The sequence below is a fragment of the Mirounga leonina genome, unplaced genomic scaffold, assembly GCF_011800145.1.
Source record: "Mirounga leonina isolate KUSES-001 unplaced genomic scaffold, KU_Mleo_1.0 Mir_118, whole genome shotgun sequence".
In the NCBI taxonomy this organism is placed as follows: Eukaryota; Metazoa; Chordata; class Mammalia; order Carnivora; family Phocidae; genus Mirounga; species Mirounga leonina.
In genome coordinates, this window is record NW_023270277.1 from 415441 (window position 1) to 441217 (window position 25777).

General features: G+C 47.9%; 1 protein-coding gene across 1 annotated transcript in view; it reads left to right on the forward strand.

Annotated features, from left to right (window-relative positions):
• The first annotated feature begins 506 nt into the window (after window positions 1-506).
• Window positions 507-25777, forward strand: part of LOC118007321 (gamma-2-syntrophin-like) — a 219473-nt gene continuing 194202 nt past the window's right edge. Inside the window, exons 1-2 of the mRNA XM_035000341.1 lie at window positions 507-570; window positions 691-788. Of these exons, the coding sequence (XP_034856232.1) occupies window positions 507-570; window positions 691-788 (162 nt within the window). The remainder of the gene's footprint in view (window positions 571-690; window positions 789-25777) is intronic.

Below are 25777 nucleotides of genomic sequence, written 5' to 3' on the forward strand. Positions count from 1 at the left end.
CTCCAAAGGTAAGATCAGGATCGATTCCAGGAAGGAAGCAGCTGAGGAGGGAACACGGAGATGGTTCTCGGGACTCAGCCCCCCACGGGGAGACCCCAGACACTCCCACGGAGGATGGGAGACACATCTAAGCTCACACTTTGCAGATCAGTAGTTTCTGAAGTGGTCATTTCCAAGGGAGAAGTTAACACAGCTCTGAGGTAAGATGCTCCTAAATGGGGAAGTGTACGTTGATGCACACATTTCCAGACGGGGTCACCGGGGTTCACGCAGCATGAAACCTGCTGCAGGTGCATTGGCTTCCCCTCACCTGTGTTCCTGTCCGCTCCGGACGTGGGAGCAGTCCTCTCCTTCCCCGACGCAGACACAGCTGCTCCCCCAGCTTCAGGGACTCTTGGAGTTAGTCTACTTGCTTGTCTTCAAGCAACAGAAGCCTGAGGAATGTGCCTGGAAAGGTGGGGGACGTGGTCCCTGGTGGGCGCCGGGAGCCTCGGAGCAGATCCGTCATGCACCATGCTGCCGCTGAGGCCGACTCATCTCGCTGCGGCCGGAGCGTCTTGAGGAACATCGGTGGGCTGTCGCTGGCATGAAAGAAAACGTGGTGCATCTTACAGGCTCCTCTTTTATCAAATGATTGGACTTCTGGGTAGGCGTCTCCTGGGGAACTGGTCTGGCTCCTTCCCTTACCAGGAGTAAAGAGCACGCGGAGGGCAGTGGCGAGGGCTGGGTCAGACGGGGCTGGAGCCCAGGACGAGGGCCCCGACTTGGGGCTGCACCGCTTCCCCGAAGTGAGAGCAAGGCCGGAGGCAGTCGGGGGCACAGACCAGCCCAGGTCGCGGGGAACTGCGGGGTGCCACCGATTCCAGACAAGAACAAAAGGTAGTGGGCTTGCATTTCATCACATGCTCCCCCCACGGGCAGCCCTCCTGCTTCCGCCTCCAACCCACATGCTCCCTTCTGCTGCTGATACGCTGCACCCCGAGCCCTCCACAGCCAAGCCATGACTGGATTTCCCGCCACTGAGAGTTCACTTCCTTCAGGAAACTTCCTCCACGGCCCCCAAAGCCTGAGAAAGAAGCTCGTGCCACGCCCCTCGTGGCTGTGAAGTGTGTCCTTACTTCTCCCTCCCCCTTCCTGTGCTGAAACACCAACAGTGAGCAAGAATTGTGTCTTTACTGTTGATTGTCTGTTGTTTATCGTTGGTTTACTGCTGTGTCTGCCACTCATAGCACCATGCCAGGCACAGAGCAAGTGAACATGTGTGTGCATGTGTGTGTGTCATGTGTAAGTGTGTGAGTAGGTATGTGTCTGTGAGTGTGCATGTACGTGTGCACACGTGTGGCTGTGTGGGTGTGTGCGCATGTGTGTCTGCACATATGAGTGTGTATGTGTACGTGCATCGGCATGCGTGTCAGTGCGTGTGCGTGAGTGTGTGCACGTGTGTGGTGTGTGCGAGTGTGTGCAGGCATGTGTGTGCATGTGTGAGTAGGTATGTGTCCGTGAGTGTGCATGTACGTGTGCACACGTGTGGCTGTGTGGGTGTGTGCACGTGCGCATGTGTGTCTGCATGTATGAGTGTGTATGTGCACGTGCATCGGCATGCGTGTCAGTGCGTATGCGTGAGTGTGCGCACGTGTGTGGTGTGTGCAAGTGTGTGCAGGCATGCGTGTGCTCACATGTGTGCAGGAGTGCGTGAGCGTGTGCCTGCGGTGTGTGCATGTGTTTGCATGTGCATGTGAAAGTGTAGAATGACCAACCAAATGCAATCTGACTGGACAATGGAGCCTCAAAGCGTCATCATCTGTTTCGTCTGAAATCTCACCCTGATCGTCCCCCAAGTCCCCAGCCCTGGCCTGAGTTCTGCGCAGAGGAAACCAGAATCCTGCACAGCATCTGCCCAGAGCATTCAGAAATTCTGGGAAAATGTTTCCCTGCCCTCCCCACCTCAAAAAATCCCGTCTGCTAATGACTGAGCCTCGTTAACTTCCCAGTTTTGTGGCTCATGCTTCTGCAGGAAGACTCAAGGTGTAAACCCTAAGGTCAATAAGCAAAAGGGATTAACAGCAGAAGCTTCCTTGAAAATAGCAAAGTGCTGGGGGCCAAGAAACACTAAAATTCAGAATTAGAAGTGACCTCGTAAGGGTAACATGTGAGAACAAAAAGAAACAACAGCAAAATGTCATGCATTAAGTGACTTTTCTCCAAGACTGGGACCTCAGGACCAATGGGGTAAATCTCCCTGGAGCCCCGTGGGAAGGAAATTGTCATGAGATTCTCACATATCCCCGTGTTTGATTCTCGTAGTGTTCACACAATGCTGGCCGCCAGGCTGGTTGTTTTGCAATCCCTCCTGGGGGCGGCACTCAGGGGCTTCAGACTGGGAGACCCAGGGAAGAAGGCAGCCTCACTAGATCAGTGTGGGTCCAGAGCCATGCAAATCTGAAGAGCAAACACGTGCCGAGTGTCATAGCAGCTATTTTCAGGGCAAAACACCATAACAAGATGCAAATGAAAAAATCCTTCCATGATAAATAAAACTTAGCTATTTTAGCTCTATTACAAGCAATGTAGAAGTCACAACAGAAAAGACTTATTGAAAGCTTCTCCTTGGTGCCTACATTTGATATTTGGTATATAACCACCTTGGGAGCTATATTTTTGGCTCACACGTTTCTTAAGATGTGGTAGCAAATAAGCCGCAGTTCTGTCCAGGATGAATTTATTCAATGTGACTTAAGCAAATCCATTTAAAACGTAGTCAGACCTCTAGAGACATTTTTCCAAAAATAAGTAACTTTTCGATTTATCTGGAGTTGTATAAGCAAAGTCACCTTCCTTGAATGTTGGACTTCACTTCTCCATGCACCTGCTCAACCAATGCTCATTGAGCACCTACTATGTGCAGAGCATTTTACTTAGTACTACCTGTAATAAAAGCACAGACATTTTTCCTTCAGGTTTTGTGTAGAATAAGTATGTGTAAATAAGTAACTATCAAACAAGATACAAAAGGATAAATAAGTTCAAAGAAAGTGGGATCCACTTAAAGGAAGGCAGATAAGAAAATCTCTTTCTGGATGCCATGCCACAAACAATGAATTCAGAAATGAGAGCTCCTCAGACTGCAGAGATATTCGGGAGGACATTCCAACCAATATCGCCTAAGACTTTACTGTGAAGAAGCAAATGCTCAAAGAAGTGTGGGGGTTTGCAATCAAGAAATGGGCAGAAGACATGAACAGACATTTTTCCAAAGAAGACATCCAAATGGCCAACAGACACATGAAAAAGTGTTCAATATCGCTCAGCATCAGGGAAATCCAAATCAAAACCTCAATGAGATACCACCTCACACCAGTCAGAATGGCTAAAATTAACAAGTCAGGAAATGACAGATGTTGGCGGGGATGCGGAGAAAGGGGAACCCTCCTCCACTGCTGGTGGGAATGCAAGCTGGTGCAGCCACTCTGGAAAACAGTATGGAAGTTCCTCAAAAAGTTGAAAATAGAGCTACCATATGATCCAGCAATTGCACTACTGGGTATTTACCCCAAAGATACAAGAGTAGGGATCCGAAGGGCTATGTGCACCCCAATGTTTATAGCAGCAATGTCCACAATAGCCAAACTGTGGAAAGAGCCAAGATGTCCATCGACAGATGAATGGATAAAGAAGATGTGGTATATATATATACAATGGAATATTATGCAGCCATCAAAAGGAATGAGATCTTGCCATTTGCAACGATGTGGATAGAACTGGAGGGTATTATGTTGAGTGAAATAAGTCAAACAGAGAAAGACATGTATCATATGTTCTCACTGATATGAGGAATTCTTAATCGCAGGAAACAAACTGAGTGTTGTTGGAGTGGGGGGTGGGGTGGGAGGGATGGGGTGACTGGGTGATGGACACTGGGGAGGGTGTGTGCTCTGGTAAGTGCTGTGAATTGTGCAAGACTGTTGAATCTCAGATCTGTACCTCTGAAACAAATAATGCAATATATGTTAAGAAAAAAAAGAAGAAGATAGCAGAAGGGGAAGAATGAGGGGGGGGAATCGGAAGGGGAGACGAACCATGAGAGACGATGGACTCTGAAAAACAAACAGGGTTCTAGAGGGGAGGGGGGGTGGGAGGATGGGTTAGCCTGGTGGTGGGTATTGAGGAGGGCACATTCTGCATGGAGCACTGGGTGTTGTGCACAAACAATGAATCATGGAACACTTCATCTAAAACTAATGATGTAATGTATGGGGATTAACATAAGAATAAAATTTTAAAAAATGGAAAAAAAAAGAGGTATAATTGACATAGAACATTAAAAAAAAAAGAAGGAAGACAATATCTATGATATTTCCTATATATTTAAATAATTGTTGTTATTTAAAATTGTACACTCTGAAAATTAGATGATTTAGCCAATTATTTAGGTTATATAAAAACAGAAACTCCCACTCTATTGGTATTATGATGCCAGGGTTTGAGGATCAAAGGTGACAATTCTGAGTTCACAGGAATATTACTTCAGAATATGACAATTCTTGAAGAGTAGCCAAGTGATGACAGAATTCTAGAACAAGAGGGAGTGAGACATGAGTCGGCGTGGAGCAGACCCAGGAATTTACAGTGACTCGTGCACAGAAGGCATGCAGCTGCCCTCAGCTCCACCTGCACACGGCTGTCCCCCTGTGGACACGTTCTCTTCAAACTTCCATTTATGATTTTAGGATTTCTCTTCTTATCTTTTCCTGAAGAAAACTGTGTCTCCTGCTCTGGACACACCCACAGTACATGTCTGGCCAACGGGATGCATCACGCTCTCTGGTTAGTGATTCCTGTGCCCCTGCGTCTTCACCATGAACTTGTAGGTTTGGTCTAGGCAGGGATTTGGGGTCAGGACCGTAGCAGACATTCACAGCATTTGTCAATTGACTATTGAGAAAACATTAGGTTTGAAGTGGAATTTCTTATAAAAATCGCTTATTTCTGAACCTTTATAAAAATATTTTTGATCACGAATGCACACCCAACTAATACCTAAACCCCCTAAACTTATAATGTTGAAAATCCATCACCAGGTAAAAGTAGTTTCTGGGAAATAAATAATTTTAATTTAAAAGAGGGAAAGATTAATAAACTCTGTTTTCCTCATTAGGGCCTAAAATATTTTTTAATCTCTCTGCCTGACAGATTGAATAATTTAAGACAATTAAGTTGTCCTGTCTAACATTTCCTTTAAGATGCAGATTAAAAATATAATATTTGGGAACTATATCCATCAAATCTAAAAATTCTCATGGCTCTTTCATGAGGTCCCTCAAGGTACTGAATGGAGCACATCCCATCCCACACACACTGCACCTAATTGTGATGTCTATTTAATACCCCAGCTGATATTTATGGGGTGTTTGCTCTGAGCCCAGGGAGAGCTAAGCAGTTTTCATATTGTTTCATGCAATCCTCAAAACGGTCTTAGGAGGCAAAGAAAACCTTCCTGGTGTTACTTGTGGGGAAGCAGGACCCACGTGACAGGCGACGTCCCCCAGGCTGTGCTTGGGTCCCTGCTGAGCCCTGATCCAGTGCCTATGCAACCACACCCCTGAGGACTGCAGGTGCTTCCGAGGTGTGGCCAGGGGGCCGCCTCCGCATCCCGGTGGGACCGACGGTCATGGTCCTCTGGGAAGTCGGGCACTCAGGTCTGGTTCAGAGGGTCCCAGCACCTGGAACCAGACAGCCTCCTCCCGTATCCGTAAGTCTCTCCACCTGCGTTTCTTCATCTGTGAGATGGACTGAGTGTGAAGCCTCTGGACCACATGCACACATGCTTACACACACACATGCTCACACGTGCACATAATCTGCATGCACATGTACACATGCTCACGCTCACACATGCACACACACATGTACACGTGCTCACACTCACACGTGCACACAATGCACACACGGTCACTTGTGCACATATATGCACACACATGCTCACATTTGCACGCACGTGTACACATGGTCACACATGCACAAGGACAGCACCCCTCACGAACCCCTGGGAAGGCTGATGCCCTGTTCTCAGCATGAAGAAGGGGGTCTTCTGGGGGATGTGGTAAATGGGATGTGCTGGGAAGCTCTGCTCCAACCTCCAGTTGCCTCCAGATCTTGAGCGAAGCCTGAAAACCTTTTAGGATGGACTTGAGGTGAAGGGCCTTCTCATGGACACTCTGGCAGGTGGCCCTTCTGTGTGGGTCTGCCGGGGGTGCAGGCATCATATTTGGGGGTTCACTTCAGGCAGCACAGAGCAGGAGGAAGCAAGCTCCAGACATGCAAACTTCGAGGGTGGGCTTATGAGTTGTTCCAGGCAGTGGACACGGGGTCCGGTCCAGGGACAGGGCGGCCGCACTGACGCGGGGCCCTTGTGGTCGACGGTGCTGCTCTCAGGCTGTGCATGATGTCCTTTCCCTGTGCTGTTCCGTGGGCTAATCCCATATTCATGCCGCACCCGACTCTAGACCCCACACGTTCCGTCTTTGCTACTAAGCTCGTGTTTGCAGTAAGGCAGGTTTTGGTCGATGCTCTTATATAATTAAGGTAGAACCACCCTACGTTTAGTTTGTTAAGAATTTATCATGAATGGACATTTATTACATTCAAAGCTTTTTTTTTAATCTACTGAGGTGACCATTTGACTATTTTTCTTTCAATTTGTTAATGCAGCACGTTTGATTGATTAGTTTTTTAATGTTAAACCAACTCTTTATTCCTGAAATAAACCTTGTTTGGTCATAATACTCCCTCTTTGATATATACTGCTGGTTATGGTTGCTGCTATTTTAAGGTTTCATCTTTAAGACAAAGCCACCAAATCAAATCTATGTATCAGCCTTACCTTCTTTCTGGTTCCCAGTTGATGTGTTCATTTAACCTTACACAAGCTCAGTTTATGTTTGGACGAAAGTCATACTTTTCATGTTTTGAGCATTAAGAATTCATTGTCCTGGAGGTCCCCCCCGATGTGCAATTGAACTCCCATTCCAGACAAACTGCCCTGCCCGGGACGTGTTTTCAGAGTCTAAACACTCCCGAGTGAGGGCAAGTACCAAGAGAACTTTGCCTGCGCTGACTTCTTCCCCAACTGCTCTTGTGTCTGTTATTAGTCAGGCTTCCCCAGAGACGGCAAGCCGGGACGGCATGTGTATGCGCGTTTCAGAATATCCTGCTCTGTCTCCCCTGTGCACACTGAGAGGGGGTCTGAGGGAGAGAGACTGAAGGAGGGCCCGCAAGTCTGCATTCTGCAGGGCAGGCCAACACTTCAGTCTCCCGGCAGAACTGCCTCCTCTTTGAGAAACCTGTTTTTCCTCTCAACACCTCAACCGATCGGATGAGGCCCACCACATTATGACGGGAAAGCTGCTTTACTCAAAGTCTGCTGGCCATGTCTACAAAACACCTACACAGCAACACCCCAAGGGCTTGTTTGGACAACCGGGCCCCAGCGCAGCTGAGTGGACACTGAAGCCGACGTCACAGTTCCGTTTCTGGCTCTCAGACAGGCAAGCCTGTGCTGGTTCCGGGGGGCCAGGCTCTCCGCAGTAGGTGGCAGCCGGGGTCGGGAACCTGATTTATGCTGACAGCTGTCGGTAGGCACAACCGAGAATCGACTGGCCCATCTTTCCTTTGTCCGTTTGTGCAGGACCACGTGTCACCGCCCCCAGGAAGGGTGGCTCTGCCATGTGGATCTGTTTGTCTTTGTGCTTCTGCGCTGACTTTGGTCTGCACTTGAGACACAAGAGCTGCACGTTCTCCATGAGTCTGTGTGTGCCTATAATTGGAAAAAGCCTTACCTGTCACTGTGTGACCTTAAATACGTCCCCCCCCCCCAGAGTGCTTTAATAAATTAGATTATGGGGCCTCTTGCAACAAAGGAACGCTTCTCTGACTGGTTTATAGACTAATAAGTGTTTATATAAATCTAATATTCCCTGAATTCCAAGAACATTGAAAAAAAACTAATGCCTAACACATGGAAAGTGCTAGAGTTTTATGAAAAAAAGAAAAAAAGAACTTTTCCAGAGAAACTGCTGTAACAAAAGCATTTTTCCCCATAAGAAACCAAATTCAAAGAAACCGAAGACCAACCTTTGACAAATCAATCTGGTTGGATAATTTTGATTTACAAAATCAGCGTAGGACACAATTTTTCATTTAAGCTTTTCTAAGGTCTCTGTTTTGTCATGGCAATTCTAATTAAGTTTCCTAAATTTCTTCTACTACTTACTGTTTGGATAAATTAACAATACATTTGCATCATCTTTAAGGTTATAAAAATACGTGTGATCATCATAATACTTAAATGTAGTTGTGATTCTGCACTGATGTATCTCTTCGTGGCAACAGTAATTGTGTATGGTGCGTGGCCTTACAAGGTGGGTGAGACCATGAGTTACACTAAGATCCTGGGGGAATAGAATTTAGCTTTCTCTTGATTCTGCATGTTGTAAAGTGGCTGTACCTTTGGGTCATGTTAAGGAATGCATCCGCTTTTACAGTTTAAGTAGGAATAAAAACATGTGCTGAGCCATGAAGAATCAGATTACGCAGCTTTGCTGATCTGCAAGATGAGGTTCTCAGTTGCCTATCTCTTGGTTCCCTCCATGAAGTAGAAATTAATTTATCTGGTTAGAACTTTCCATGGTTATTGGTGGTTGAGACTATTCCAGGAGCAATGGTGGTGGATATACAGATGAAATGTCAATTTATTGAGGGAAAACTGCGAATCATTTTCCTTAAAGTAGCTGGTTAATCCTGCACATGAATGAGGAGAGCTTGTGAATGGAAATGTTATTTGCCTTGGGTTCCAATGCCTGCAAGTAATGAATCTCTCAGGAAGCCGTGCAATGTGTTAATATCTTGGCAAATTTGGCTCTGTTTTGATAGATTCATTCATCAGTCTTTTAAAAAGGGTCTTGGGAATCCATTACAGCCAAGTATTACCTTAATGCAGAACTGATTTTATCTCCGTAAGAGTGACGATCTGGCCGTGGAATATTCCGTCTGTTCTAAGAGCAGGTAACGGCCTACCTGCCTATAATCTGCCCGCCGACAGATGATCTTCATCTCCCCACAATAATGTTCTGTTGTGTGTGTTCATTGTGTCACTTCTTTCATTATTAACAGATTTGAAAAGGGTTTCTCACTTCTGAGGGAGCAAACTTCTTCAAAACGTCGATGCCTTCTCCTCTGTTCTGTTTGAAGCGTGTATCATCTCTGTGATTAACAGGCAGACACCTGTGATCATATCGTCATCGAGAGACAGAAACTTTTGATAATTTTCCCCAATCTCACCCCCTCCCCAAAAAAGACATTTTCAGGATGACTTTCATACCTAGCGTTCCTTTGTGATTTCCCACAGGGCCAGGGAAGAGTGCCTCTGAGATGTGTTTCCCGGGATGCTGCGTGTCCGCCAGCAGAGGACGCCGTGTGAGAGCATGGGACAGGCGTCCGCCCAGAGGAGAAGCTGGGCCCCAGGTGAGCTCTGTCAGGTAGCCGCGGAGGCAGGCAGGTCTCAGTGATGGGCACTGGGGAGGATGCTGGCCCTTCCCAGCACTCGCTGTGTGTGGTGTCCTCACCGCGGGGCAGAACCCTGCATCCAGCCCTAAGGAAACGCTGTGTGTTTAACGAAAAGAGAGGGTGATGGGAGTTATTGCAATAAATTAACTACGTGTTCCATCGTCATCAGCAGTCGGTGTTGCATCTGCTCCTGCTCTGGCCCGGAAACTAGAAATGAGGTTTCGGTTAGGAAAGCAGCCTCATATCCTGCAAGGGGAAGACTGAGACTGACGCCCTGACTGTTGGCCCCAGGGCCACAGACCCTCAAGGACAGACAGGCTGGAGTGCAGATCAGACGGTCCTGAGCTACCACCCCGTTCCCAGGATGGCCTTCGGTTTGGCAGCAAATAGCTTCCTAGAAACAGGTGACCCAAGACCAGCATAGCAAGAATTAATTACACAGAACTAATTATGGTTATAGGTTTTAGGACAGTGTTGGTGCAGTTCTTCATCTTTATTCCCAGGCGGGTTTGTATGCGTGTGCAGGAAGCTCTTTCTATTTCCTCTGCTCTCCCCGACGAGGTAACTTAGTAACCAAGCTCTTACCATGGAAATAAAATACTCAAGAGCAAATATTTTTACTGGATCATTTTACTTTTAATAGCAAAGTAATTGCTCTCATGGGTTCAAAAATAAGTGGTTCACTTTTATTTTGCCCAAATTAGTTGTGCAAATCATGTAATAATGGAGCATTGTTTTGGGGAATAAATCTCATTTGACCAAGTTTGGAAAGCTCATCATTAAGAAGAAGGACTTCCTTCATTAGTGGAAACAGTGCATACCAAGCCTGCCTAGGGGCCGACCTTGTGCGATCCCGCGGTTTGGGGTCCTGGCCCTACAAGTGTAAAGAGCAACTTCCTGGCCAGTCAGGAACCTGTCAGGCTATGCAACCTTGAGGAGAGACCCGCAGGGTGCAGACTGCCCAGGGTTACCTGATGCTTCAGCGGCGCGCACCTTTCCTTGGCTTCCTACACATCATTGCTCTCAGATATCCCTATATGGACACATACCAGCTTATAGGAAACCAGTGAGGATACAAATGGCCCTGTCCCATGGCACTGCAGGTGTGCTTTGTCTGGCGAGCCCTAAGCAGGTCCCCGGGGGCGCCAGTCTGTCTGGCCTACGGGTCACTGATCTGTCTGAAGGTGTGTCTGTGGTACCAGCCCAGCACTCTTCAGGAAAGCGTGGTAAATTCGTGTCCTCTCCAGTTCACTAGCTTTACCTTCCTGCTTGTTAGCTCATGAAGGCATTAATTAAAATCGTCGCAATGTTCTCCCCTTAAAAATACGCAGATTGATGAAAGTTGCCCATTCTCGTTATGATCCTTTGCTGATCTTGCCATTTCTGTATCTAAAGCTGTCTGTGGCTCAGTATTCAGTCATGGGCCTTCCCATCAACTAGTCATGAAGGACGCAGATTGACACTGGGAACCCCGTGTGGGTCCAGCGTTTGCCGCAAGCTTGTCAGGACCTGCGTGCAGGTTCTCTGAAACGTATCTCCTGCCACGAATACGCTTGGTATCCGTGTTACCTTAACGTGTGTTGCAGGTTAAGTATCCACATGGCCAAAGGAGATGAAGATTGCGTATGGAATTATGGTTGCTAACCAGCTGACCTTGAGATCGGGGGTCCTCCTAGGTTTGGGGGCAGGAATGTAATCACAAGGGTCCACATAAGTGGAAGAGAGGGGAAATGTCTGAGTCCACCTGACGCAGTGTGAGAAAGATTGTACTGACCATGGGTGGGGGAGGGGGCCGCACCTCAAACGGGGGGGCCCCAGAGCTGGGAGAGGTGAGGAGCGAACCCCAGCTCATTTCTGGAACACAAGGAATGTGCAACTGGCACAAGGAGCCCCAAAGGAAGAAGCTCGCTAAGTGTTGGCTGTGATCAAATCTAGAAGTCGCGCCCCTGACGCATCTGTGTCTTCTGGAGAATTAAAGGACCCTGGAGCCCCTTCCCCGCCGACCAGCTGAGCCCGGGCTTCCAGGGGACCCGTCGGCACATGCAGCTGGGGGTGATGCAAAACGAAGGGTCTCAGAGGGGCAGCTGGGGTCACAGAGGACCTGGAGAAAGGACCGTCTGCTGGGGAAGGGAACGGAGGCGAGTGTCCTCGGGGACAGAGGACCAGGCGTGACGCCGGCCTGCGTCTCCTCCTAAGGGAGGGTTCAGGGCAGTTTGCTCCTGTCCCACCTGGACAGGGCAGTGGAGAGAGAACCCTTCTTACCACACTGACCTGGTCTACGGGGGTGGAGGGACGCGAAGACCCCGGGCCCCCGTCTCCTGGACCTGGGGTGGGCACGTTTGGCATCTGGAAAGGGGGAGTCTGAGTTTGTCACTGTTGCTCCTCTCTGCAGGGCACATGGCCAGTGGGGGCCGCTCACTTGGACGGTGAGTGTGCGGGAAGCGGTGGGTGTGCCTTCAGCCTGCGCATCTGGGACACAGCCAGACCCCCGGGGCTGTCTCTGGCTTCAGGCCTGCAGTACGTGAGATGGACACTGTGGGGTCAGCCTCCAAACGCCTCCAAACCACAGCGACAGGGTCCTCGCCTGGCCCAGGGACGGGGGAAAACACAGCCGTGGTTTGCATCAGTGAGACTGCGTCTGTGGCCCCGGCCCATCCTGACTATGGTGCCAGGCCATCCCCACACCCTTTCCCCACAAAATCAACCAAGAACAGGGCTTTTATTTCTTCAGAGGCTCCAGACCCTAAGTGAGTCTTTCTTTTGGCTGGTGGCCTTCTGCTCTAAGGCCAGCAAGCCTCTCCCTGCAGAGCCCAGGGGATGCCAGACCCACCTCCCACCCCTCACCTCCCCAACACCTGCAACCTCAGGGCCTTTTCCAGCATGCAGGGCCTTGACCCCAGGGGACAGAGAGCCCCGCAGAGTGTGAAGCAAGCTGCCTTGAATTTCCCAAGAAAAGCATTCACTCAGCAGCGTCCCTGGAGGTGTCAGTACATAAACAGGCGAAAGTCAGAGTGGAAACGCCCTTCCTCCAGCTGGGGAACAGCCCCCACACTGCTTGCTTCCTCCACGGTCCTGCCGTCCAGGTGACAAAAGCCAGGCACACGGCGTGCAGTCCTGGCCCTCAGAGTCCACACGGTGACGCTCTAACCCGAAACCCTCAGGATGCGACCTTATTTGGAAATAGGGTTGTTGCAAATGCAGTTAGTTAAGTTAAATTAATCCAATCAGTGTCCTTATAAAAAGGGGGCATTTGGAGACAGACCGCCAGGACAACACCATCTGGAAGTAGGCAGAGTTTCGGTGGTGCTTCTCTAAACACCAAGAACTGCCCGCAATGCACCAGCGGTGGGGGACAGCGTCCCTCACATCTGAGGACCAGCCCCGCCGGCTCCTGGATCTCAGACTTCTATCCCCAGATTGGGGAGACCATAAATTCCATTGTTTAAGCCCCGAAATCAGCTGTACTTTGTGAGGGCCAAGCCAGAAGTTGCATACGCGGAGCTCACGCAGACGGTGGGAGCGCAGGGCCACAGGGCGGGCGCAGGTGTCCTTGTAGGCAAACACCGTAAGCAAGAAAACGCCCATGAAGGGGGCAGCGCAGCTCTTGGTTCCTGGGTACAACTCAGAGGACATAAAACCACCGTAAAAACCCTTCTGAAACGTGATTTAATTTCCACATATGGTCTGGAAAGTGCTCTTACCCAGATTCATTTTTAGAAATATTGATGTAAGAATTCAAAATTAAGGCAGAGATTTACATAAAATTATTCATTTGATGTTATCATCAGTGTTCATGAAATCTAAAATTACTGGGTTTAAATTTGATAAATAACAATTTAACACACCTCCAAGTATCTCTCCACAAAATATTATTTCCAAAGAAAAAAGAAGTGGCTGTAAGTAGAGACCTCTAATGGATGCCAACTTGATCAGCGATCAGTGTTAATAATCGCCAGGAGTGAGACCAATTTCTCCAGAGACATTTGCTGCTTCTTCTGACTCATGGCTCATCCCAGAAGTCTCAGCTCGCCCTGTAAAGTTCTCAGATAATAGGGTTTCGGGAGGACCTGTCTTTGGCATAATAGTGCTTTGGGAAGACAGGTCTTTTGGGATAATAGTGCTTTGGGAAAATGGGTCCTTTGGGATAATAGTGCTTTTTGGGAAGATGGGTCCTTTGGGATAATAGTGCTTTGGGAAGATGGGTCCTTTGGGATAATGGTGTTTTTTGGGAAGATGGGTCCTTTGGGATAATAGTGCTTTTGGGGAAGACGGGTCCTTTGGGATAATAGTGATTTGGAAAGACGGGTCCTTTGGGATAATAGTGATTTGGGAAGACAGATCCTTTGGGATAATAGTGCTTTGGGAAGATGGGTCCTTTGGGATAATAGTGCTTTTTGGGAAGACGGGTCCTTTGGGATAATAGTGCTTTGGGAAGACGGGTCCTTTGGGATAATAGTGCTTTGGGAAGACGGGTCCTTTGGGATAATAGTGCTTTTGGGGAAGACAGATCCTTTGGGATAATAGTGCTTTGGCAAAATGGGTCCTTTGGGATAATAGTGCTTTTTGGGAAGACGGGTCCTTTGGGATAATTGTGCTTTGGGAGGGCCAGTCTGTCTCAGGGCCCACACAGAGCCTCAGGCCCCTGGCAGACCCTGGAAAAGACCTTGGCTCAGTGATTGTCAGTGGCCGGGCTCATCTCCATGCCAGCTGACTAGTTCAGCCCTCAGGAGTGAGGGCCCCCAAGTACCAGGGCCACCCAGGACAGAGCACTTGTGTTCCTCGAGTCTGAAGTCCAGATGGGAAGACAGAGACGTGTGTCTGTGCACGTGTGCATGTGTGTGTGTGCATGCCGTTTACACTAAGGCAAAATCGTTCTTAATAAGCAGTGTTTACAAATGTCTGTGGGAAGGAGAGGCTGCAAGAGTGAGACTTTGTTTCTCAAAGCCAGCCTCAGTTTACCCCACATTTTCTATTGTCAATTTACAGAGCAAATGGATTGGACGTTTCACATTTACCTATTTTTCAAATAAAAGACCTTCCTTTTCATTCCTGTATAGATTGGGCAATATTTGCCTATAGGACAAGAGCTGTGTGTTATAATCCACAGCCACATATTTTATATTCTTTCAGATGGACTTGGGCCATTATCAAATCAACACAAAATGAAGCAAACACACAAAACACATCTGGGGCTGCCTTGAAACCCTGACCTCAGGCCTTTCGGACTCGGTGTGTAGAAAGCATGTGAGAACAACCTTGCTTCCTAGTCATCCGCCATCCAAAGACGCAGGCTGCTTGTCAAGTTCTAGCTCAAGAAAATACAGCCCAGTCCATTCTGTGTTTCCCACCATCTGAACCAAGGAAATGTGGGGGGGGTGTTTAAAAGGTGAAACTTAGATCAGGGCCAAAACGTATTATTGGGCAATGGAAGAACATTCAAGGCCCCGTGGGTGGGGGTGGCATCCCCTTGGGGACTTCGAGCCTCACATGGTCCAGGCTGCACTGTGGGTTCCAGCCGACCCGAGGGGGCTTTGTTCCTGGAGGGTCAGAATTCAGTACGGCCGTGGCCCAGCACAGACGGAGAATTCCTGCTGCAAAAATTTGCTTGTTTCATAGTATAGTTTACGGAAATGCAAATGAGCAGGATTATCATAGTGCACAGTGAAAAGAGTAGGTCAGTAAAAGCAAAGTAAGATCTTGAGCGACTCTATGGTTGAGTTTTTACAAACTTTGCACACAATCCCCAGTGGAGGAAGCATGTGATTTATGGGGGAGAAGAAGGTCCAAGCCGGGACATCTCTCAGTCCTGCCAGGACTTTTTACATCCGACTGTGATGGCGGCTGGTGAGTCTATAATGTAACTAATTGTCATAGCAATTGGTGAAATTTTTAATAAGTACAGTGAATAACTACATTTATTGATTTTCTTTCATATTCCAGGCAACACCAGGCATTTTACGAATTAGTTATTATAACAACTTTCCAGAGGAAACATTACGGTTTTGGCTTTGGAATCCAAACTTCCATTGGGCACACACGTGGGAGTGGGCTCAGTGCTAAGTGCACGTTCTGTGTTCCAATCCCAGGCCCCCACCCACTGCCCCCTCACCCGGAAAGTGGGACAAGACTAGCATCTGGCTCACAGGACACTCAGAAAATAACAAGGGCCCCTCCACAGTGGGCACTCAGCTCCTGGTCCACTGTATGGAAAGCTCCGGAAAGTGTTAGCTGCCCTCATGTCAATTACTGTTATTATGAGAGGTATCCATGGTGGCAGGAAGGCCAGGTCTGCTCAGGTCGTCACCCGCCCAGGCTCACACGTCAGACCAAACCCTAACGCAACACCACCGAGTTCTGAACGAATGACGCACGTTTGGACTCTCCTATAGAAATTCAAACCACTGGGGGTGCCTGGGTGACTCAGTTGGTTAAGCGACTGCCTTCGGCTCAGGTCATGATCCCGGAGTCCCGGGATCGAGTCCCGCATCGGGCTCCCTGCTCGGCGGGGGGTCTGCTTCTCCCTCTGACCCTCCCCCCTCTCATGTACTCGCCCTCTCTCATTCTTTCTCTCTCAAATAAATAAATAAATAAATAATCTTTAAAAAAAAAAAAAAAGAAATTCAAACCACTGACCACCTGAGACAAGGAGCTACTGGTTCAATGTTTGGAAGCCCTTTCACAAACAGCTCTAACTACGTCTCAAAATTGAAAATTCATTTCCTCCTTCTTTAGAAATAAGTTGGCCAAGAGTTTTCCACCTTTCCTTGCGAGTTGCCCCGCCTCCTTGCATGACTGGTTTCTGGAACGGGCAACTGTGAAGTGTAGGCATACGGAAGGATGGCAGACAGGCAGATCCCCAGGGCGAGCCACAGGATTGTTTGGGACACACATCTGAAGACTGTATTTGGATTTTTTTAACATGATAAAACCAGGAAGGATGAGCAACAGTGATGAACTTTGTGTAGGACTGACTGTAATTTGTAAATATTAAATAATTTGTCTGCTTCAAAGACACTCCCACGCATCCACAAGCACATGAGGTGAAAGAATGTCATTGAAATGTTGCTGACTGCAGCAAAAAGTTGGAAATAAGCCAGAGATTCCTCCTGTATTTATCTGGAAAATAGATAAGTAAAAGGACGGGATTCTATAAAGCACTTGAGGTAATGCATTAAGCTTATCTGTCATACTACAATAAATCTCAAAAGCCTAGGGAAGAGAACAGTGTTAGAAACTGAGTGATTTCTACAGCAGAACACCCCACACACCACACACCGCACCGCCGTACCTCCAAGAACACACCGCACAAGACAACATCCGTGGAAGGCAGAACGGGCCTGGGGGGGACAAGGGAGTGCTGAGGAGGACCAGCCGGTGGTGAACGTGGAGCAGAGCTGATGTCTGCAGCCCCATCCCGTCACTGAAGAGCCTACGGAATGAAAGAACTGCTGGAATATGGCACCTGAGCACTCACCTTTATTTCCCATCCTTGGGAAACCCCACTGAAACAGAATTATAAGTGGAATAGAGAAAGATGTGGTTATGGAAATAAAGTAATAAAGATACAGTGATGTACATATCAGTAAACTAAGGCCAGTAAATCTCCCAAGATGTAAATCAGACAAACAGAAGAAAAATATGAAAGAAACAGCATAAGATCCAAGTGACCGGACTTGTAGAAAGAAGAAATAGGTATGACATGAGCAAAGGTGGATAAAGGAAATATAAACCCAAACTGTCCTTGGGGTGGAGGTAACAGAGACAGACTCTACACCCCAGACGATGAAGCAAGGGGCTCAGAACGTGACCAGTAATGAGGGATTCCAGCACACGGTGTCCTGAAGCCTCCCAAAGGGAGAAGGTGCCGGACGGACTCCCCACGAGTCAGGGGCCCACACACAGCCTCGGAGGATGTTTAGATTTTGAGGGGAAATGGTGCTCAACTAAGATTTCCTTAACCATCAAAACTATCCATGAAGAATAAAAACATGGTTATCGAAATATTTTAGACTCAGAAGTACAGGAGAGAAGGCTCGGTGTGGGATGAACACAAATGGCAGGAGAGACAGCAAGGGCCGCGGGAGATCACAGGGAAGAACCGCTCAGGAAAGCCAACTATGAAACAAGGAGAATTACAGTAATGAATAGATCCCATGACCACTGATGGCAGAAAGTGTCCTCCACGTGGCTGGTCAAGGCGCCAAGCCTTCCAAGAAGGAAGTGTGACCCCCGTAGGCTGGGCCTGAAGCCCCAGCAGAGGGAAAGCAGCCTGCGGGGACATGTGGAGGTACTGCTGCTTTGTTTAAAAGGATGAAGTGGGGGGAGCGCCTGGAGGGCTCAGTCAGTGAAGCGTCTGCCTTCTGCTCAGGTCCTGATCCCAGGGTCCTGGGATCGAGCCCCGAATCGGGCTCCCTGCTCAGCAGGAGGCCTGCTTCTCCCTCCCCTGCTGCCCCTGCTCATGCCTGCACCCTCCCTCCCTCTCTCTCTGTGTCTCTCTCATGCACACGCTCCCTGTTTCTCTCTGTCAGGTAAATAAAATCTTTAAAAAAAATTACAAGGATAAAGGGGCTAAAGAGCAAAATAAGATTTGACATTGAAATGGTTTTATTTTTTATGGGAGAGCAACACAACCAAGTATTCGCACTGGGTGTATTTGGACGTACATTTTATGACGGTGAATGAAAGCAAATATCACTTTACCAGGCAGGACCCTTAAAAGAAAAATAAATCTGCTCTCCCCATCGTCATTTCAAACAAGAAAGGAAATGCCTCTGTTGAGCCTTACAGTCCAGTGTTTGGAACCGTGTGTCCCCGAGGGTAGATCCTTCCAGTGCTGGGGGGCCCACCCGGCCGTGCTGAGTCTCGGAACCGCCTGCCAGAGGGCCATGAGGGGATGCACCAGCAGCAAGGCCTCTGCGCTCAGTGCTCGGGAAGGGGGACTTAACCCCGTGGTGACGAACGCAGTGTGTCCTGGTCTCACGAATATTCATCTGATTGAGTAGAGGTAGGGGTAAGTGAACCTTCCGAGGTTCCCAGGGTGTCAGTGCTCATGGAAGCCGAGCAGACCCTCCTGGCCGACCTGCATGCTCCAAAATCTTGGTATGTGAGGAAATGCCACTCAGTCCTCAAACACTCTCTAGGCAGGAACATTCGTTGTCTGTTAGAAAGCACATTTTTCCCTGTATACTGTGTGTGTATGTATATACATATATATATACACATACATTTATATGTACACACGTCTTACATATATGTGTACTCTCTCTATATAATATGTTATACTGGCTTATAAAATAATGGTATATAATGGAAGTTAAAGGAAAATAGATTCTTTGAAATAAAGAATCCGTATTTTACATAAAACTTCATAAGGAACTGTAAGTAGTAATCCCTGGGGAAACAACTATGCAGACGAAATTATTTTTGGAAATCTGCTATACAGTTTCACTGAGTGTGAATTAGCGTGTATTTTTTTCAAAAGGAAAAATGTATTTCTATATAATATTGATCTTACGGTGTAGAGTATATGCTATGCATATGCTATATAGTATGGATAACGTAAAACTATATTGCTAATACAGGCATTATTTTCTTCCTTAGGAAGTAAAAAATACAAACTTTATTAAGGAGATAAAATGATCACATAATCACATCTACTTCTAAGACAGCCACTATTACCATGTTTATAGATGCATGAATCAAATGCACATAGGCATATATCAAATATGTTGTTAAATTGGTTACCTTTTAAAAAAATTGCCAATTTCTCAGGCGTAAACCCCCTGACTGCAGCCAATTTCATGCCACCAATGTGACATGCCTCATCCTCTGGGGTTGGGAAGACATGTAACACACTTCATTTAGACATATACATTTTTATATAAAGGTCTTAATTTCTGCTTTTCATAAAGTGCATGAATGTACACCCACCTCGTTCTTAGTAACAACTGCGTAAACAGTATGTACGGACTGCATTTTATTTAACTAATCTCTTTTCTTGCACAAAGGTAGTGCTTTCTGTTATTAATGGGGCCTTAATAAATGTGCCCACAATTGTTTTCCTCATGGACTATGATGAATTTTTAGATGTAGCATGGCTGAGTCAAAAAGCTGACAGCTGCATTTTCTGTTCCCTCACGCTGTGAACTTCGCTGTGGATGTTAAACGTTATTCGGATAATTGGATAAGTGAAGGGCTGCCCTCCAGAACTGTCCTGTGTGTCACACTTTCTTGACCCTGCTTTTATCTTCAAAAAGGAACAGGGAGATCCCACAGACCTGGTTTAGGGTCCACAGAACTGTCCTCTGAAAATACATTTTTTGCTTTGTCTAGATTCCTCCTGAAGAACCGTTGGGACCCTTCTTTTATTTTCCAGGAAAAGTAATTATGGTTTTAATTTTTCAGGGCTCGACTTGCAACTAGGCCTCCAGGTAATTACAAAGGACCTCGTCCTTTTTCACTAATTAATGCTTCAGTTTGGTAGTCACTGAAGGCTGACCTGATACACACAGACCCTGTTATGGTGAGCTGGATATGTGGTCATTGGGACTTCACTGAAGTGGGATGCAGCCCCTGGAGAGGTCTGGGAGGGTGAGGTAGAGGTGAGGTGCAGCCTGCCTACAGAGGCCTGAGGGGATGGGGCTGAGCTTGGGGCAACTGTCCTGGAGAAGGAGGACAAAGGAAGGGAATCCTTTACTCTTCTCAGTAAGGACACACTCCTAAGTGAATGGGAATAGTCTAGTAGAGTGCACAAAGCAGGAGAGAGAATAAATACTTGTAGGAAAAAGCAAAGTGACAGGTTCCATAGCACAATGAGGGCTTATCACCCATATGAGTGGCCATCCCAATGTCCACTGGAGAAAGTGGACGCAGAGAGTGTCTACAGAGAAGCAGAAAGGGGGTAAACGTGATTGTAGGGAGAAAGAGGAGTGAGGTTGGCCTTACAGCCAATGTGCTCTTTTCTGGTTCCTCTTTGAGTCTGGGAGCAAGAATGAGAGCAGAGAGAATGGGAGCAGAGGGAAAGGTGGGGGAAAAGAGAGGAGGGGGAGGACAGGGGAAAGGAGAGGAGAAGGGGGAGGGAAAAGTGGGGGAAGAGAGGGGAGGGAAGGGCAGGGAAGGGGAGGGGAGAGCAGGGGAGAGGGGAGAGGAGGGGTGGAACCGATAAGGGGAGAGAGGGGAGGAAAAGGAAGGGGAGGGCAGGGGAGGTGTGAGGAGGGGAGGTGGAGAGCAAGGGAGGGTGGGGAAGAGGAGGGGGAGAGAGGGAGAGAGAGGAGAGGGGAGGGGGGAGGGGGCAGGGGAGGCAGGGGAGGGGGGAGAGAGGGCAGGGGGAAGCTGAGAGCAGCTAGCTCTGTGATTTCCTTTCGCTCAGTGTTTGGGCACAGGTGTGCAATTGGTGGGCAGCTGGGCCTGAGCAGTCTGCGGCTTCACTGGGCAGGTGTGAATAAGAATGGTTGTAAGGGACCAGTCCAGGTGGATCTTGCCATTCAAGCAGAATAGGGGAGAATTGGAGACCGTTTTGAGGGAGGGGTCAGTGGGTGACCGGAAGACAGGGCCCATTACTTGACTGGACATGCAGAGTGAGACCCCTAGGACCTTAGGAAGTCAGGGAGCCCGAGGGCAGGAAAGAGGAGGGTCTGGAAGGTAAGGCGGCGCTGTGGGGATGCAGGTCCCATCTCATGTGGTTGCTGGGGCAGTGGCCCAGTTGACCACCCAGTGACTCTGAAACCCTGGGGCCCTTGGTAGGGCGCCAGGAACAGGGGGCTGGGGGGTTTGGGGGGCCAGGAAGCAGGGAGCTCAGGAGGTGGGGGGCAGGGGCTCAGGGGTCCAGGGACTGGGGTGGAGGAGCTCAGGGGGCAGGGACTTGGGGTTCTGGGGTGGTGGGGCTGGGGGCGGGGCTTGGGGGCTGGGAGGGGCTCGGGTCTTGCTATTAAGCCTCCATGTTAGTTTCCTGATGAGTGCCAAGTCCCCTGGATTCCCCTCTTGGTGCATTTGACTGAAGAACAGGGACTTGGCCTTCCCATCCTTTGTCCCAGGGAGCACAGTGCCTGGTATACAATACAAGTTCAGCCCGTATTTTTGAATAAATAATGAATGTATGAGATAAATGAATGGTCACCTGATTAAATTATGAAACAAAGGAACACATATGCCTTGGTTACAGCTGGGTGTTTTATGAAAGCGTTTTCTTTTTTTTTTTTTAAAGATTTTATTTATTTATTTGACAGAGAGAGACAGCGGGAGCAGGAACACAAGCAGGGGGAGTGGGAGAGGGAGAAGCAGGCTTCCCGCGGAGCAGGGAGCCCGATGCGGAACTCGATCCCAGGACCCTGGGATCATGACCTGAGCCGAAGGCAGACGCTTAACGACTGAGCCACCCAGGCGCCCATGAAAGCATTTTCTTATAAAGAATGATCTGTCAATTACAAGAAATTTTCCATAAGAACAAGTAAATAAATCAGAAATTCAGACTCCTCAAAATTCATATACTTTATACATTTCTAATGTACTTATTAAGAAAATGAAAGTATTAAGTGAGAAGATAACCTTATATATTTTTTTATCACAGCAAAAGTTGAGGAGAGCCGTATAACATTGCTCAAATACTTATACTCATTTTACTTAAGCCTGTGAAAATCTAAGTATCTCTGCGTGCAGAAACTAATTCTCTCCTCAGCCTCTGCACACTTACATAACTGAAAATAAGGTTTGAGTACTTGGTTATGAGTCAAGCCTTAATGTCATGTTTTATTTCTATTTGGAGACCCTTCTAAAAATTGAAGTGCATATTTGAATATTCCAGATATTTTTTAATATCTTCTCCAAATATCTTACTCAGGTAAGGATACAGTGGCATAATCAGTTATGAGTTCATTTATTCATTTTAAGAAATATTTAACACATGTGTGTTAAGAATCTAATTTGTGGACATTTTTATTCCATGGGTAATAAAGTGTCTGCAATCCATCTAGTAAGGAAGGTAGTAATTTTATGTGAGTGATCCACTTGACTCTGAGCTCCATGAGGACCTGCTGCTTTTGTATTAATCATATTTCCAGGATCTACTAAAGCATCTGGACAAGATCAGCACTCAATTAATAGTGGCTGAAACTTGTGAATGAATGAAAAAATACTGCAAATTAAAAATGGTAAAAGATACCAATGTTCACACACAGTTTTAGGCATTCACTCCTGCCAGTACTGGCCAGTTGCTAAGTCCTCTGAGCTTGCCGCCAAGAAGCCCCCAGCCCTCCCTGGGAGAGATTTCCCTGTGATAATCCTCCTCCCCTTCTTTCCCTTTTTCTGTTCTCAGAGTAGTATGTTAGTGTGGATTACCTCACACCATTCTTTATAATGTGACATCATCTTTCCAAAAGAGTTTCACAAATAATACTCACTTCAACTCCTTCGCATATAGATATCAACAAATTTCAACAACAATGTGTCAGTTTCAGATATGATTCATATAAATACTAGTTTTTATAAAGCTAGGAATATAAAAAATGATCATAAATGATGTTCTTTTCTTAAAATAATTAATAGATTTTTTTTTACTGTTCAGTGAATTTTCACAGTTTAAACAACACCAAGAAATGATGCCGTATACAAACATACTTCTTTTGTAGCAAATACAGTTTTAAAACCACACAAGATTTTGCTGCTTGTAGCTACGATTGGAGAAACCTGTATTTGACCATCTCTCTGAAAATGAGCAACTATAAAAGCCGGATATAAAACAACGTACATTTTGAACACGGAGACGAACTAACGGCACCAGAACCAGCTGTCTGGAGACGCCCGAGAGGAGGAGAAGTTCTGAGGTGAGCCTCACGTCCTGTGGTTTCTGATCAAGGGCTCTGCCCATTTATAAACCGTGCAGAGCCAAGAAGTCCCGTGGATCTGGGGAAATAAGGACTGGAGTTCCATGCCAGCAGCCGCCAGGACTTGAGGGGCAGAGGCCACGGAGAAATGAAACCACAGCAGAGGTGGAAGCGAGGTGTCCTGTGCGTGGGGCTCTGCACCTGGTCCTCCAGCCACCAGGTGGGTAGTGGTCCTGGCAGAACATGGCCCCCTGAAGAAGGCAAAGACCAGCAGGGGGCTGGCACTGGCTGTGTGAGGTCAGGTGGGGCTGACAGGGGCCTGTGAGTTTGGCGCCAGCTGAGCTGATGTCCAGCGGAGGAGACGCCTTTTAAGAGCTTGGTTAGACATAGGGGGATTGAGTAAATGGTCAATGCAGTTGCGGATAATGGAGCCCCTGATGGAGAAGGATAGACCTATGAAGGGGGGCAGCCGGGAAAACTCTGCACTCACATGCTTTCTTAAAATGCAACTTCCATAATAATGCTCTCTCATACTGCCTTTTCCTGATTCTATGTTTTGCTATAAACAACAAGTAGTACAATATTCCTTACAAATTTATCCAAGAAATGTATTTTGTTTGGGGCATACCATGACTGGGATAAAAAGACCGAATGTTTGCATTTCAAGAGCTTACATTCTAGTCCAATAGATTCTGTACAGAATAGATGGGGTTACAAAGGAGAGAGAAATCTGGAAAGCCTAACTCTTTTTGTGCATCTGGGTTAGAAGCCCAGGCCTGCTCACTATGGAAAACAGTGTGACAGTGCCTCAAAAGATTAAAAATGGAACTATCATACTATCCAGCAACCCCACTACTGGGTATATATCCAAAGGAAATGCAAACAGGATGTTGAAAAGATACCTGCACTCGTGTTCACGGCACCAACACTCACAATAGTCAAGATCCCTCAACAGTAACATCCATGGTTGAATGGATAAAGAAGATGTAGGGTGTGTGTGTATATGTCATACCTATGATAAATATGTAGAGACATGTACGGGCATATATACATGAATATATATAATGAAATATTCAGCCATAAGAAAGAAGGAAATCCTGCCCTTTGCCGCAAGGTGGATGGAACTTGAAGACACGATACTCAATGAAACAAGTCAGACAGAGAAAAAGAAATACTGTCTAATCTCACTTACAAGTGGAATCTAAAAAGAAGTGAAAGGAGAGTGGGTTGGGAGGGTGGGGGAGATGGGTAGATGGTGGTCAGAGGGTACAAACTCTGTTACAAGGGGAGTAAGTTCCAGGGAGCTAAAGAACAGCATGGTGGCTATAGTTATTAATTCCATATTCTGTACTTGAAAGTTGGTAAGAGAGTAGAGACGGGGATTTCGTGACCTGGAGCGCTTAGCGACTGCTTGGGTGGTGATCATACTGAGACACAGAAGTGCATCAAATCCACCCGCGGCACTTCTTAAACTTACAGGGTGCCACGCCAGTCACGCCTCAGTAAAGCCGCAAAAACCAGGTTGGAGTCTGAAAAGCAGCGTCTTCAGAGTCTGTTCAGTGTATATTACCCCGTCATCTGTCCGGCATTCCAGGGCCTCAGCTTTGGGGCTCTTCTGGCCTTGGTTCCCTAAGGACACGGGCTCCCTGCGGTGGAGCCCGACGTGCGCGAGCTCAGGCCCAGCAGTGCGGTGAGGCTGGCGGACGCGGGGTTTAGAGGAGGAGGAAGGCACAGGCCTACTTCTTCTTAGGTTGGTAGCCGTGTGTGTGTGTTTCTGAAATTCATCACAGACTAACTTACATTTGCATTTAAATTAGGAGGGTCTGGGTCTACACCGCCGGATTACCATCCAGAGGGCCATTTCCGCGCTAGCCTGGGGGTGGGGGGCTGGTGCCTGACTCCGACTCGGTCTGCCGCAGGGCGTGGAGGCCAGGTGGGGGCTCGGGGCTGACCCAGGATTGGTGGGTCCCCGAAGGTTGGGGCGCCAGAGCCGGAGCCACCGCGCTTTGGGGCGAGTGCGCGGGAAAAAAAAAAAAAAAAAAAGGAAGCTTCTGCTTGCTTTCCTTTGCCGGGCAGTCCCCAGGGCCCCGCGTCAGCTGCGGTGTGACCCGCGACCGGGCGGGGGCCGTGTCGGTCTGCAAGGACCCGAAAGGCAGAGGGACTGGGTCCGCGCAAAGGCGGGGGGGCCGAGGGGAGCCCTCCAATCAAACAGCCAAGGGAAAGGATGGCAGGGGGCGCCCAGCCGGGGTGGGGCGCTCTACCCGTGCCCCCGCCCGCCCAGCCGGGGAGCCCCCGCCTCCGCCCGGCCTCGGGGCTCGGGCCCCCGCTTCACGTGGGTGCGCTCCCCGAGCCCCCCGCCCCGAAGCCCCTGCCGCTGCGGGCCTGCGATCAGCACCCCG